The sequence below is a fragment of the Phoenix dactylifera genome, chromosome 11 (assembly GCF_051530095.1).
Source record: "Phoenix dactylifera cultivar Ajwa chromosome 11, Ajwa_hap1_PhDact_Kaust_v1.1, whole genome shotgun sequence".
Taxonomy (NCBI): Eukaryota; Viridiplantae; Streptophyta; class Magnoliopsida; order Arecales; family Arecaceae; genus Phoenix; species Phoenix dactylifera.
The window spans coordinates 16,458,186-16,468,497 of NC_143200.1; the positions used below are offsets into that span (position 1 = coordinate 16,458,186).

General features: G+C 35.6%; 1 protein-coding gene across 2 annotated transcripts; it reads right to left on the minus strand.

Moving 5' to 3' along the window:
- Positions 1–1,810: 1,810 nt before the first annotated feature.
- Positions 1,811–9,936, minus strand: LOC103707763 (Calcineurin-like metallo-phosphoesterase superfamily protein). Of its 2 annotated transcripts, none has more exons than XM_039128244.2 (4): positions 9,114–9,936; positions 4,744–4,985; positions 2,860–4,440; positions 1,811–2,468 (listed from the first exon to the last, which is right to left on the minus strand). In XM_039128244.2, exons 2-4 carry the CDS (start codon positions 4,957–4,959, stop codon positions 2,343–2,345), a joined length of 1,923 nt encoding a protein of 640 aa, XP_038984172.1. In that variant the 5' UTR covers positions 4,960–4,985; positions 9,114–9,936; the 3' UTR covers positions 1,811–2,342. The 2 variants fall into 2 exon arrangements, with proteins under 2 accessions (XP_038984172.1, XP_008790606.3); XM_008792384.5 differs by having other exon boundaries at positions 9,049–9,936.
- Positions 9,937–10,312: the final 376 nt, after the last annotated feature.

Sequence of the window (10,312 nt, forward strand, 5' to 3'; positions counted from 1 at the left end):
TTGGAAACCACGAGAGGCTCGCCGGAAATCCGCGTCAAAAGCAGCGAATGAGGGCTGCGGTGATAAGACTCGGATGCCATGGGAGGACGAGCTATGTCACGTGTCTAAGAGGGTTCAGCACGTGAGTTGTAGAAAGATCTGGGTATATCCCTGATTCTTTCCGGAGGTATCAGCCACGTAGGAAATGGCGCCGGTCAGTAGCTGGCTTTCATTTTTGACCATGACCGTGGCGGTCGCCCCAACGAGGAGAAGGAAGTGGGAAGAATCCTTTCGCAATTTTTATATTTTTATAGAAAAAAATTAATCAATAGAAAAAATAAAAAAAATTAAAATTTAATTATTTTTTAGAAATAATTTTTTATAAAAATAAATTTTTTATATTTATGGAAAAGAAAGTTACATGGGATATGAAAAAAATCTGATTTTTACTAGAAAAATTAGAATATTTTTTTGCAAACATATCTTTAAATTTTTAGATAAATTAGGATAATTTATTATTATTATTAAAGACGTAATAGATATTTTATATATTTTTTTAGAAAAATAGATACATAATTAAATTTAAGCTATTCTAAAATATATTAATTTTCAAATCAATTAAACATGCAAAAATTATTTTTAAAATTATTATATATTTTAATAAAAAAATTCTAAGGTTTTTAAGATTAGATTTAAAAGAAATGAAAGAAAAAAAAGGTACAGCTACTTTATGTAGAGTGTGACCTTGGTAGCCCATAAGATAAAGACCCCTCCGACCAAGAAAGAAAAAAGAGAGAGTTACAGATGTTGCTCATTGGATCATTTAACAGGTTGATATAGCACAAACAAACATATAATAGCAATGTTTTAAAAATATTGCTCGCATGTATCTTAATGTATGATCGAAAGATCCATGTTATTTTTGATCATCAAATGATTTGAGGAGAGTTGGATCCTGATTGCATTGATGTACCATACCAGCGATGCTGCATGTTGGCTAATGCAATTGTACATGCTGTGCAGCAGTTTAGGGCATCCAATGCATGGACCAGGCAAATGACCTCTACCAGAGAGAGTGAACTCAAGGTTGATAACTTGATAATATATGGGAGGAGAAAGACATGGAAATTGTTTAGATTGTCACTAATGATGACCATAATCTAGGCATACCATGCATTACTGCACTAAAGGATAATGGAGGAATTAGATCTAATATCATGACTCGCTCTCGATGCAATTCGTGTCGCTTGAAGTGAAACATACACATTAGATATATGAAATGTAGCCGCCATTAGCGGTCGCCTAATCCGTTTCTAGATCATGACATCTTAGTATGGCCTTGAATCAAGCACATTTTGTTGCAATCTCATTTAAGGCAGCTAGCATGCTTCCCAATCTATTTCCCAAGGATCTCCCTTTGCTTTGGCTACTAGTTAAAACAAATTTCAATTTCATCAAACACTTCTTCGTTGTTTTCCTTCACTAGTTACATAGATTTCGATATCATCACATACCCCCTTTCAGTTATTTTTTAGAGCTTGTGTGTTCTTAACTTTGAAGCTGCCAAATAGGGCATGCATGCATCCCATGTGTTCTGTATTTGATCATGTCATCATCTGCATATTTTTATTCCTCCATATCATCATGCATAGGTAGAGAGGCAACAATATCCTAAACAGTAGCATGTCAAGAAGGTGATTCCCTGAATTGACATTTCATGTGCGCCACAACAAAAATGCCACTGTTCTTCAGCAAGAACATAATTATCATGCAATGTCACAAAGGTTCAGGTGGATAGCTATTGGCCAAGTGCAAGATCTGACGCAACCAGTTCTTCCACTGATAATGCCCCCACCCCCACAGGGGAAAATTTTATTCAGTAATTTTTTAAATTTTACAATTTAAAGTACAAGGTATAATATTCTCTTCAAAATCCAAGTTATGAAATTTAAAAAGCAGATGTACTTCAACATGTTGATTCAAAATATATATACTAATAAGAGAGAAACAAAACTTAGCTGCCTTGGAATTAAATTAGTTGCGATCCTGTGCCCGTATATTATCAATTGTTCAGTAAATCACCCATTTTTTCTACTGTTTCTGCTGGCAAGAAAGGCCTTCTCCAATCTGTACGACCAAGATGAACATAGACAGAAGATCGAGACCCACTTCATCTTTTGCAAATGGCTTCAGCAATTGAACTATGTGCAACATTATGTCAAATGCATCCAAATGCTGAACTGTCGGAGTCAGCTGCTCCCTTTGTCCACTGTCTCCAGGAACTTTGATTTTGAAGTCCATATGCTCACCTTTGAAATCCAGCCATATAAGAATAACCGAGAATGGGTAGCCTCCCAATCCGTTCATAAATTACATCTATATGAAGTCCTGTAGATTGCATATGTTAACAACACTGGGATCGTGAAGCAGTATATAGGGGAATGAAGAAAAGGATTCATGTCATAAGCCTTCACCAGAGCTCTGCAATGCTGAAATTGAATCAAGAAGTTAGTAGTAAGTTTTAACTGTTTAAGTGATTAATGCATTAAGCTGAGTGTTAACTTTAAGAAACAACAATCTTGGAAGCAAAGAGAATTTAAGTTACAAACAGTCTTCCAATGACCCAGAAGGAAAAAGGGATGTTACCAGGGCCCATCCATATAAAAAGTGAGAACGCTAGACACCCTAATTAGATTGCATTTAAGCAAACTCTGGTAATATTGAATCAAGAAGCCAGTATCCATGTCTTAACTAAAAGAACAAACATTGAAGCTGGTTTTCATGGGCTCAAATTCCTATGCTAACATCTTACCCACAAGAAAAGAAGTTAATCTACAAGGACACAGTATAAAAAAATCAGATGGGAGAAAATTGACTTACCTTCCAATGTTTCCACAATATTACCAGACAGACCAGCAAAAGGAGTTTTCTCATCCAACGCCCACTGCAAAAACTCACGTGTCGCATGCGTTTCTTGCCCTCTTTATAAAGATCATCTTCTTTCTTCCCTGACAGTGAGAGATAATGTGTTCGATATGCTGTTTTTTCTGCAGCCATGGCAGCAATAACTAAAATAGTTGGTAAAACCACAAAGAAAAGATGAGGTAGAACCACAATCATGACATCAGGCACCCCAATATATGGAAGTTTACTGCTGTTGTTGAAATGTGGAACAGCCCAACCTCTATAAGTCATGTATGCCATACTGTCGCTTTCAGTAAAAACATACCCAAAAAACCAAGGGAATAAAAGTAGGTAAAGAACATACAGAAGGATTCCTGACCATATAAAAGTCATTTTTGGAAGCTCTATCAAAACCCAAAATGCACCACGAGTTAAACATTCTCCTATACTTCTTCCACTGAAACCAGGGCTGAGATACTTGTAAGTGTAATACTTCTTCGAACATGTAAGGAAAACTTGTGGAATAAGAAGCAATGAGAAGAGAAGTGGAAGGACGGACCAGAGAACAGGGTGATATATGGAGGCCCATTGACAACCCATTACGAAAAACTCCTTCCACTTCCAGCTAACTTTTGCATTTAGGCCATTAATAGAGAATGGCATTAATTGGCTGTGACTAGATTTTCCATAAATGTCTAGTGCTTCTATTTGCAGCCAATAACGATCTGGAGATGGATCAGCAAATGCCCTCCAATTCCATGGGACCATGTACATATCTCCCCTGGTTCCATTCCCCTCAAGCTTCCTCATTGTTGAGTCTAGTACCAAACTGAGACTTCCAGAACGAGTATCATAAACCTTTGCTAAAACAGTCACAATCTCAGTCCTTGAGAAAACCAGAGCTCTTACCGTTGTATAAGATAAAGTTCTCTTAGTTTGACAAATGTAGTCATGGGAAGATGATATCCTTTGCATGAAGCGTGAGTCAACAGGAAAAGTCGGCAAAATTATTGTGTCCTTGGATCCCAACACGAAATCTACATCAGCATATGACACATGGCCAGAATCAATTGTGACTATCCTCATTGCTCTACTCTTTCTCCAATCACCCATCTCCCATTCCCAAAATTCTTTGGTAGATTTGGATTCATTGGAGCATTTCTCACTATTTACATTACTCGGAGTTCCTTGGTGAATGTTAAACTGATAATACATCCCAGATGACAGAAAATGATGGCCTGATTGATGATGACGTTTTAAGTTCTTCCCAAACCTTGTATGGAGATGCCCACAGATGTAAGCCGATAATGAATGCTTTAGAAACACATCTTTGAGACTTCTTCCTGTATCTGTTAATGCTGAAAAGGACAAAGGAAAGTGCCCAAAGGTGATCTTCGTTACTGCTGAGTTTGTTATATCATCGTCCCACTGTGAAAGCTCCATGTCCATTTCTGCAAGCAATCGATCAGTTGGATGTCCAAATAGATTTGTTGGGCCACGGAGGCCAACCTCCATTGTGCTATCAAAGCCAACAAAAAGATGTTTCCATCCACTATTCTGCATATGAAGAATAATTTTACAATTACTGAGCATGAGAAATTAGTTCTAGAACATATGGTAATATAAAGAAGAAATACTAAAAGAATTGAAGCTATGTGAATTCCACAAAAGTTGGCATCAAAGAGCATAACAGTGAAACTGAATCTACTAAAGCAACTAGCAGGAGGAAGTTCTTATAGTTAAGTAGATATTCATTTTATATTTACATAGCAAGGGTGTTTTTTCATTCATCTCTGTCTCAATAATATGATTATACAAAATGAACTGACAAAGACATTAATAATGGTTAGGAGCACTAACCTGCAAAGTAACACTCTGGACATTCCCTTCCCGTCTTAGTCCTGCATTGATGCCATACTTTTGGTAGTAGTCATAGGCACCACCAACCTCCGGGACACCAAAACTATCATGATTCCCTCTAAGATCATAGAAAATTTTCCTGTTAAGCCCACTCCTTTCAAAAACATCCTCAATCACATTCTGGTACTCGATCCACTCTGACTCCTCTTGTTTCATAGTTAACAAATCTTTGCTTTTTCCATCTGACCAGAAGGATGAGAGAGGAGGGAAAACCAAAAAGCATGACTAACATCAGTACTCGAGATCTATGATCAAGCAAACTTTTTCCCATGAGGATTAAAAAACAATTCATGTAATATTTATAGCTTTAACTCAATGCAAGATAAGGCATTTGTTCCTTCTATTTTCCTTTTTTCTTTCCGACTGAGAAAAACAAGCTTTTTTTATAGAAGAAACAAGCTTTTCAATGGACCTAAAATACAAGAATGTAAAAAAAAAATTCATTTATAAAGATATAATTCTTGATAAATTTTGAATTCAATATACCCTACATGTCAAAAATATGCTTAGAAGAATGCACGTTTAAAACCATAATGGAATAAGATTTTCCCAAATATGGGTGGTTGTTTGAAGCTGGTGTAATTAAGATTGCCACTTACAAGTTTCAGCTTATAGGAGTTTGAGGCACCAGCCATAAGCATATTTTGAAGCTCAACCTTAACAAGGCACAATTGTAACATTTGAGATAAAAATGAATGCATCAATGTGAAACAAAAAATTACAGACGACCCTGCAAAATGTTTAAAGTTCATCAAAGAGGATTTCAAGGTGTTCTACATAGCTGAAGCCTCAATATAGATAGTCCTGTTTAAATAGTTCCTTCTAATGGACTCTGGTCTCCACAGAGGGCAACAAACCTCTAGAGTTTACTTTAGTAGGGACTCTCATGGACTGCTTGCTACATATACTGACAACAACATTGCATTTCCTTAAGCATCTGAGGAGCAACTTGGCATGCCTCAATTTACGATCTTCCTCTTAACATGCATTTCATGGCACCAAATATGAAGAGAAATCAACAGCACAGTGAGAAGCCATCCTCCACTCATTCAAACATATCTTTAGTAACTATGAATCATGAGAAATTCAGCATTCATGGTTTCAAAGGTGCTATAGATAAAAACATATTTGAGGTATTAATTTTGCCCTTTATTGTAGATCAATAGACTCAAAATTACTAAGTTGAAATCAAGGTAGAGAGATCACTTAATTTGTTTCCACTAGGACATATTGTAAGACCTATATGAGACCAACGAAGTGTAAGGCCAAGAACTACAGGTCCTATTTGCTTTCAATAGAACATCAAATTGTCCATTGGCATCGTTTTTTTCAACTTCCCAATATGGTAGGTTCCCAAGACTAATTAGTTGATAAGCTTTTTATCCATAGTAAAATGAATGAGAAATTGGAAATTCATATAAAAAGAAACAAGCTGTTTAATGTCATCCACGTTTTTCTAACCACCACCATTAATGCCACAATAAAAATTATCAAATGGATCGTAAGATTAAATATACAGAGCAATTTTTAAACTATGCTACAATGTAATGCACTATGATATTGAAGACAAGGTGCAATTTAACTTTGATGGGCCATTTTAGAAATTTATTGCTGCTAAAGCATCAAATTCATCATAGTGCTTAAAGTTTCAATTCAAACCGAAATAATCCTCAAGTAGTTACGATGCTAAAGAAAAAATTGCAAGGCATTAGTTTCAGTTGGAGCCATGAGCAAAGTTGAATGAAACTGAAAGCCCGCGTTAAATTACGTCGCATTTTAGTGTATATCTATATGGATCAAAGCATGCTAGTAACACTCAAACAGTCCTCTTCTCTAAAATCAATGATTGTGAAGAATTGACTAGCCAAAGTGCTTCCAGTGTCTAGCCTAAACATGCTCATATAAAGTTAGTCTTCAAAAGATTTGAGAAGGAAGGTTTGAAATACTGTGCTATGGATGTGTACTGGTCAAGTATGAGTATAGTATGCACCACGATTCACGCATGTATCTACTACTCATGATTTGCCAATAGGGGGCAGTATGGCATGGTACTAACTTGATATGGGGAGGTACAGAAGTTTAATTTGTCATCCATGTTTCCTTCTTGCATAGTATGTCTTCAAGAGATTACCTCAAAAAATATCCGTGTTTAATTTATCATCTATCATCTTCAAGAGATTACCTCAAAACATATCCTCTCCTTATCTCCCTGGTACCTCTTTTCGTTCTCTAGGCCCATCAATGGTCCACTTTGAACATTGAAGATGTAATAAAATGATTATAGAGGGAAAGAAATGGTTTTGCAAATATAGGCAACAAGGAGTAACATGGGCTGCCCACCAATCAATGGATGAAAAATGCATGCCAATAGGATAAAGAAAGTATTAAATCAAATGATATTGATATTTCTCGTATTGTAAACATGTGGAAATTGCTAAAGTGTTCCATAATTCCCAAACTATCATCTTTGGACACAGAAGGGTGTGAAATGTTGTTAAGGAACATGTTAGACTACAGCCTATAGACTTGAAATGGATACCATGACAAGAAATCTTTCTTAGACAAATTTAAATGATAGATGACGGAATGGGGCAATTCATAGGGCTGGTGAATTACAAGTTAACATGATTCACAAGTTTGATTGGTTCAGATTCATAACCACTTAATTGCACTCCTCTGGGGAGAATAGTTTCAGCTTAAATTGGATAAAAAAAATCTAGTTGCATGTTTACTTCCATATACCAGGATTTTTCCTCTTTAGATTCATGACATTTATGTAATAAAAAAAATGTATCATAGAGTGCTATGAAGAGAATGAGGGGTTTTTTTCAAATGAAATGAGAATTTTATCACAAAATGTTTAAAATTTTTTAGAGCAGTGCATTTTGTTGTTATCTTTGTATGAAATAACAATGTATTGAGTACTAATTCAAGATGTACCAAATGATGACTTGCCTGGTCATTGGAAGTACATAAATATGCAACAAATATGAATATGTATATTCTTCTTTTTTGGGGGGCTTTGAAAGGAAAAAATCCAGCAATAAACATGGATATCCAAGGAAAAACATTTTATAAACCATACCACAGATCTTAGTACAAGGAAAAAAGGTACAAGAAAACATATTATATGAATAGAGATGTGGAACTTATTAAAACCTACAAACTTTACTACTTTCACAAGACATAATGCAGCAAAATGCTTGATGCATTAATTCTCGAGATTCAATATTTTGCAACAGCCATAAACTTAGACAAAACCATGGCAGTAAGAACTGACAGGTCATGATTTTAAGTGCATGATTCATGTGAAATATCTAACATTATTATCGATAGACCTACAATTTGATTTTAGTGGACGTTACGTCTTCTACTATTATCTTAACTAGATTTTGAAGATCTGGAGATTTAAACGAAAACTCGGCCAAAAAAAAAAACTGTTTTGGGAATAACATTTTAATTTTATCATTGATAAATCTCTTTCTTTTACGGACATATCATTCAATATACATTTTTTGCATGTATTCAATTTGAAAGCCCATCCCCTGCATTGTGATTTTTTATTACATGGTCCATAACAAAAAAGCCCAAATCCAGCCACTTGGAATCAATTTTTATGTATTTAGAAAGCACTCACATTTTAAATCCTGCATTTCACCTAAGGCCTAATCTCCCTAAAGTCACCTCCTAATCCACCTGGATAATTTGAAAAGTAGTAAAAAGAAAAACCAATTTGTCACTATAAATTATCCAAGTATACCTCCCTATATAAGTTCCGGTCACTATAACACAGCATGAGACAGATCCAGTCACTCACATTTCATAATCCTCTGATCATATACCAACAATACCCCACAACTAATGCTATCATGCAACACAAATACGCTTACTGGATTAGAAAGACTGAAGAAAGCCAAGGGAAATCCAACAAGCAGCACATCCAGAAAACTATAACGAATGGCATAACCGACAAAACAAGCCCCATATATCAAAATCCACTCCAAATCACTAATACTCGTATCCGTGTAGCATAAAAAAAAGAAGATAATCCAGAATCCAAATCAAGCTAAATTTGCCCATGAAGCACTTCAATGCAAACAGGCAACAAACCACTATCTCCAAGAACTGATTTTTTTTCTTTTTTTAGGAGAATCGAGGGGTTGGGAGGAGGGGTTGAGATTACGGGATTCAAAAGGAGAATTTGGCAACAGAAAAAATTGGTGACTCTATGAAAAAAGATGATACCTGTGAGGTCGCCGGTGATGAGGACGAGAGAGGGGTTGATCATGGCGAGGGCTGGGGGTACGTACCGCTTGAAATCGCGGGCTCTTTCCGGGTGGAAGACGCTGAAATGGAGGTCCGACAGCTGCACCACCCACACCACCGAGCTCGGCTCTCCTTCCACTTCGATCACGCTCCGACGGCGTCCGGGATCGGAGGCGGCGGTCGCAGAGACCAGTGAGAGTAATAGGGCTGCGAGAAGATACACCCCCCATTTCTTCTCTCGATCCATGGTGGGAGCCGAGAGAGAGAGAGAGAGAGAGAGAGAGAGAGATCCACAGATGGGGGAGAGACCGTTGAGAACCCTGTTGACGCCGGCGGAGGCATCGAGGGTATAATGCCATGGCATACATGCCGCTACCGTCAGGCACGTGGGAGATTTTTCCTTTCATATTTTGGGTAAGTAGTTGCCATAAATTTTGATTTTATTTTTATATAATTTTATGATGACACACTGATGTTCCTTTTTTTTTTGCAAAAATATTTCACATAAAAATATTTTGAAACTAAAATAATAATTTACTCATTTTTACCTATTTATTGATAATTTTACAATGCTATAAGTTTCAATTCTTGATTGATAGTATTTAATTTTTGTGGATATTTTATTTTTTTATACATAAAATAATTTATTTTTGATTCAAATTGTTGTAGATATATAAGTTATATATATCATATTGAAGATGCTCAACTTTTTGGATACTTCATGTGTTATGCCATTAAATTGTAAGTTATATTTTGTTTAAATGGGTTTAAAGCTACAATACATTCTCTTGATTCATTTGAAAAGAAGAAGATAAAACATATTTACTAAATTATTCTTGTAATTATCATGCAAATTCTAAAAAAATATTTTAAGTTAGAAAGTATATATCTAGTTTTGAAAGGAGTAGGATATAAAGCTCTTGAATATATATTACAATCACTCATGAGACGAGGACATAAAAGATAAAAAGATGATAAAAAGCTACTAACCTTTTTCCATTTATACTTGCAAACCAAATTGGGTTAACTCTTTCAAAACTTTTTTCTACCATTAGTGAATAGGAAGGTTTGGGATGTTCACAAATATATTTGTGAGTGCCAAAAATAGAAATTATTCCTTTTACTTGTTGCTGCTTGGGTTTCAGGAGAAATGTATCTAGTTTTCAAGGCTTATTAATTATCATGGCTTTGATCTATATTGCCTTATAAATAATTTTGCTTGTTTATTTTGTATCACAATTGA

What these genes read in the sequence shown, in the direction of transcription:
- LOC103707763 (XM_008792384.5), bottom strand. Translation starts at nt 9,433, where the DNA reads ATGCCATGGCATTATACCCTCGATGCCTCCGCCGGCGTCAACAGGGTT. An exon ending in CATCACCGGCGACCTCACAG is followed by an intron (nt 4,986 to 9,048) that starts GTATCATCTTTT and finishes CCTTCTGGTCAG; the next exon opens with ATGGAAAAAGCAAAGATTTG. An exon ending in TATTGTGGAAACATTGGAAG is followed by an intron (nt 2,469 to 2,859) that starts GTAAGTCAATTT and finishes ATTCAATTTCAG; the next exon opens with CATTGCAGAGCTCTGGTGAA.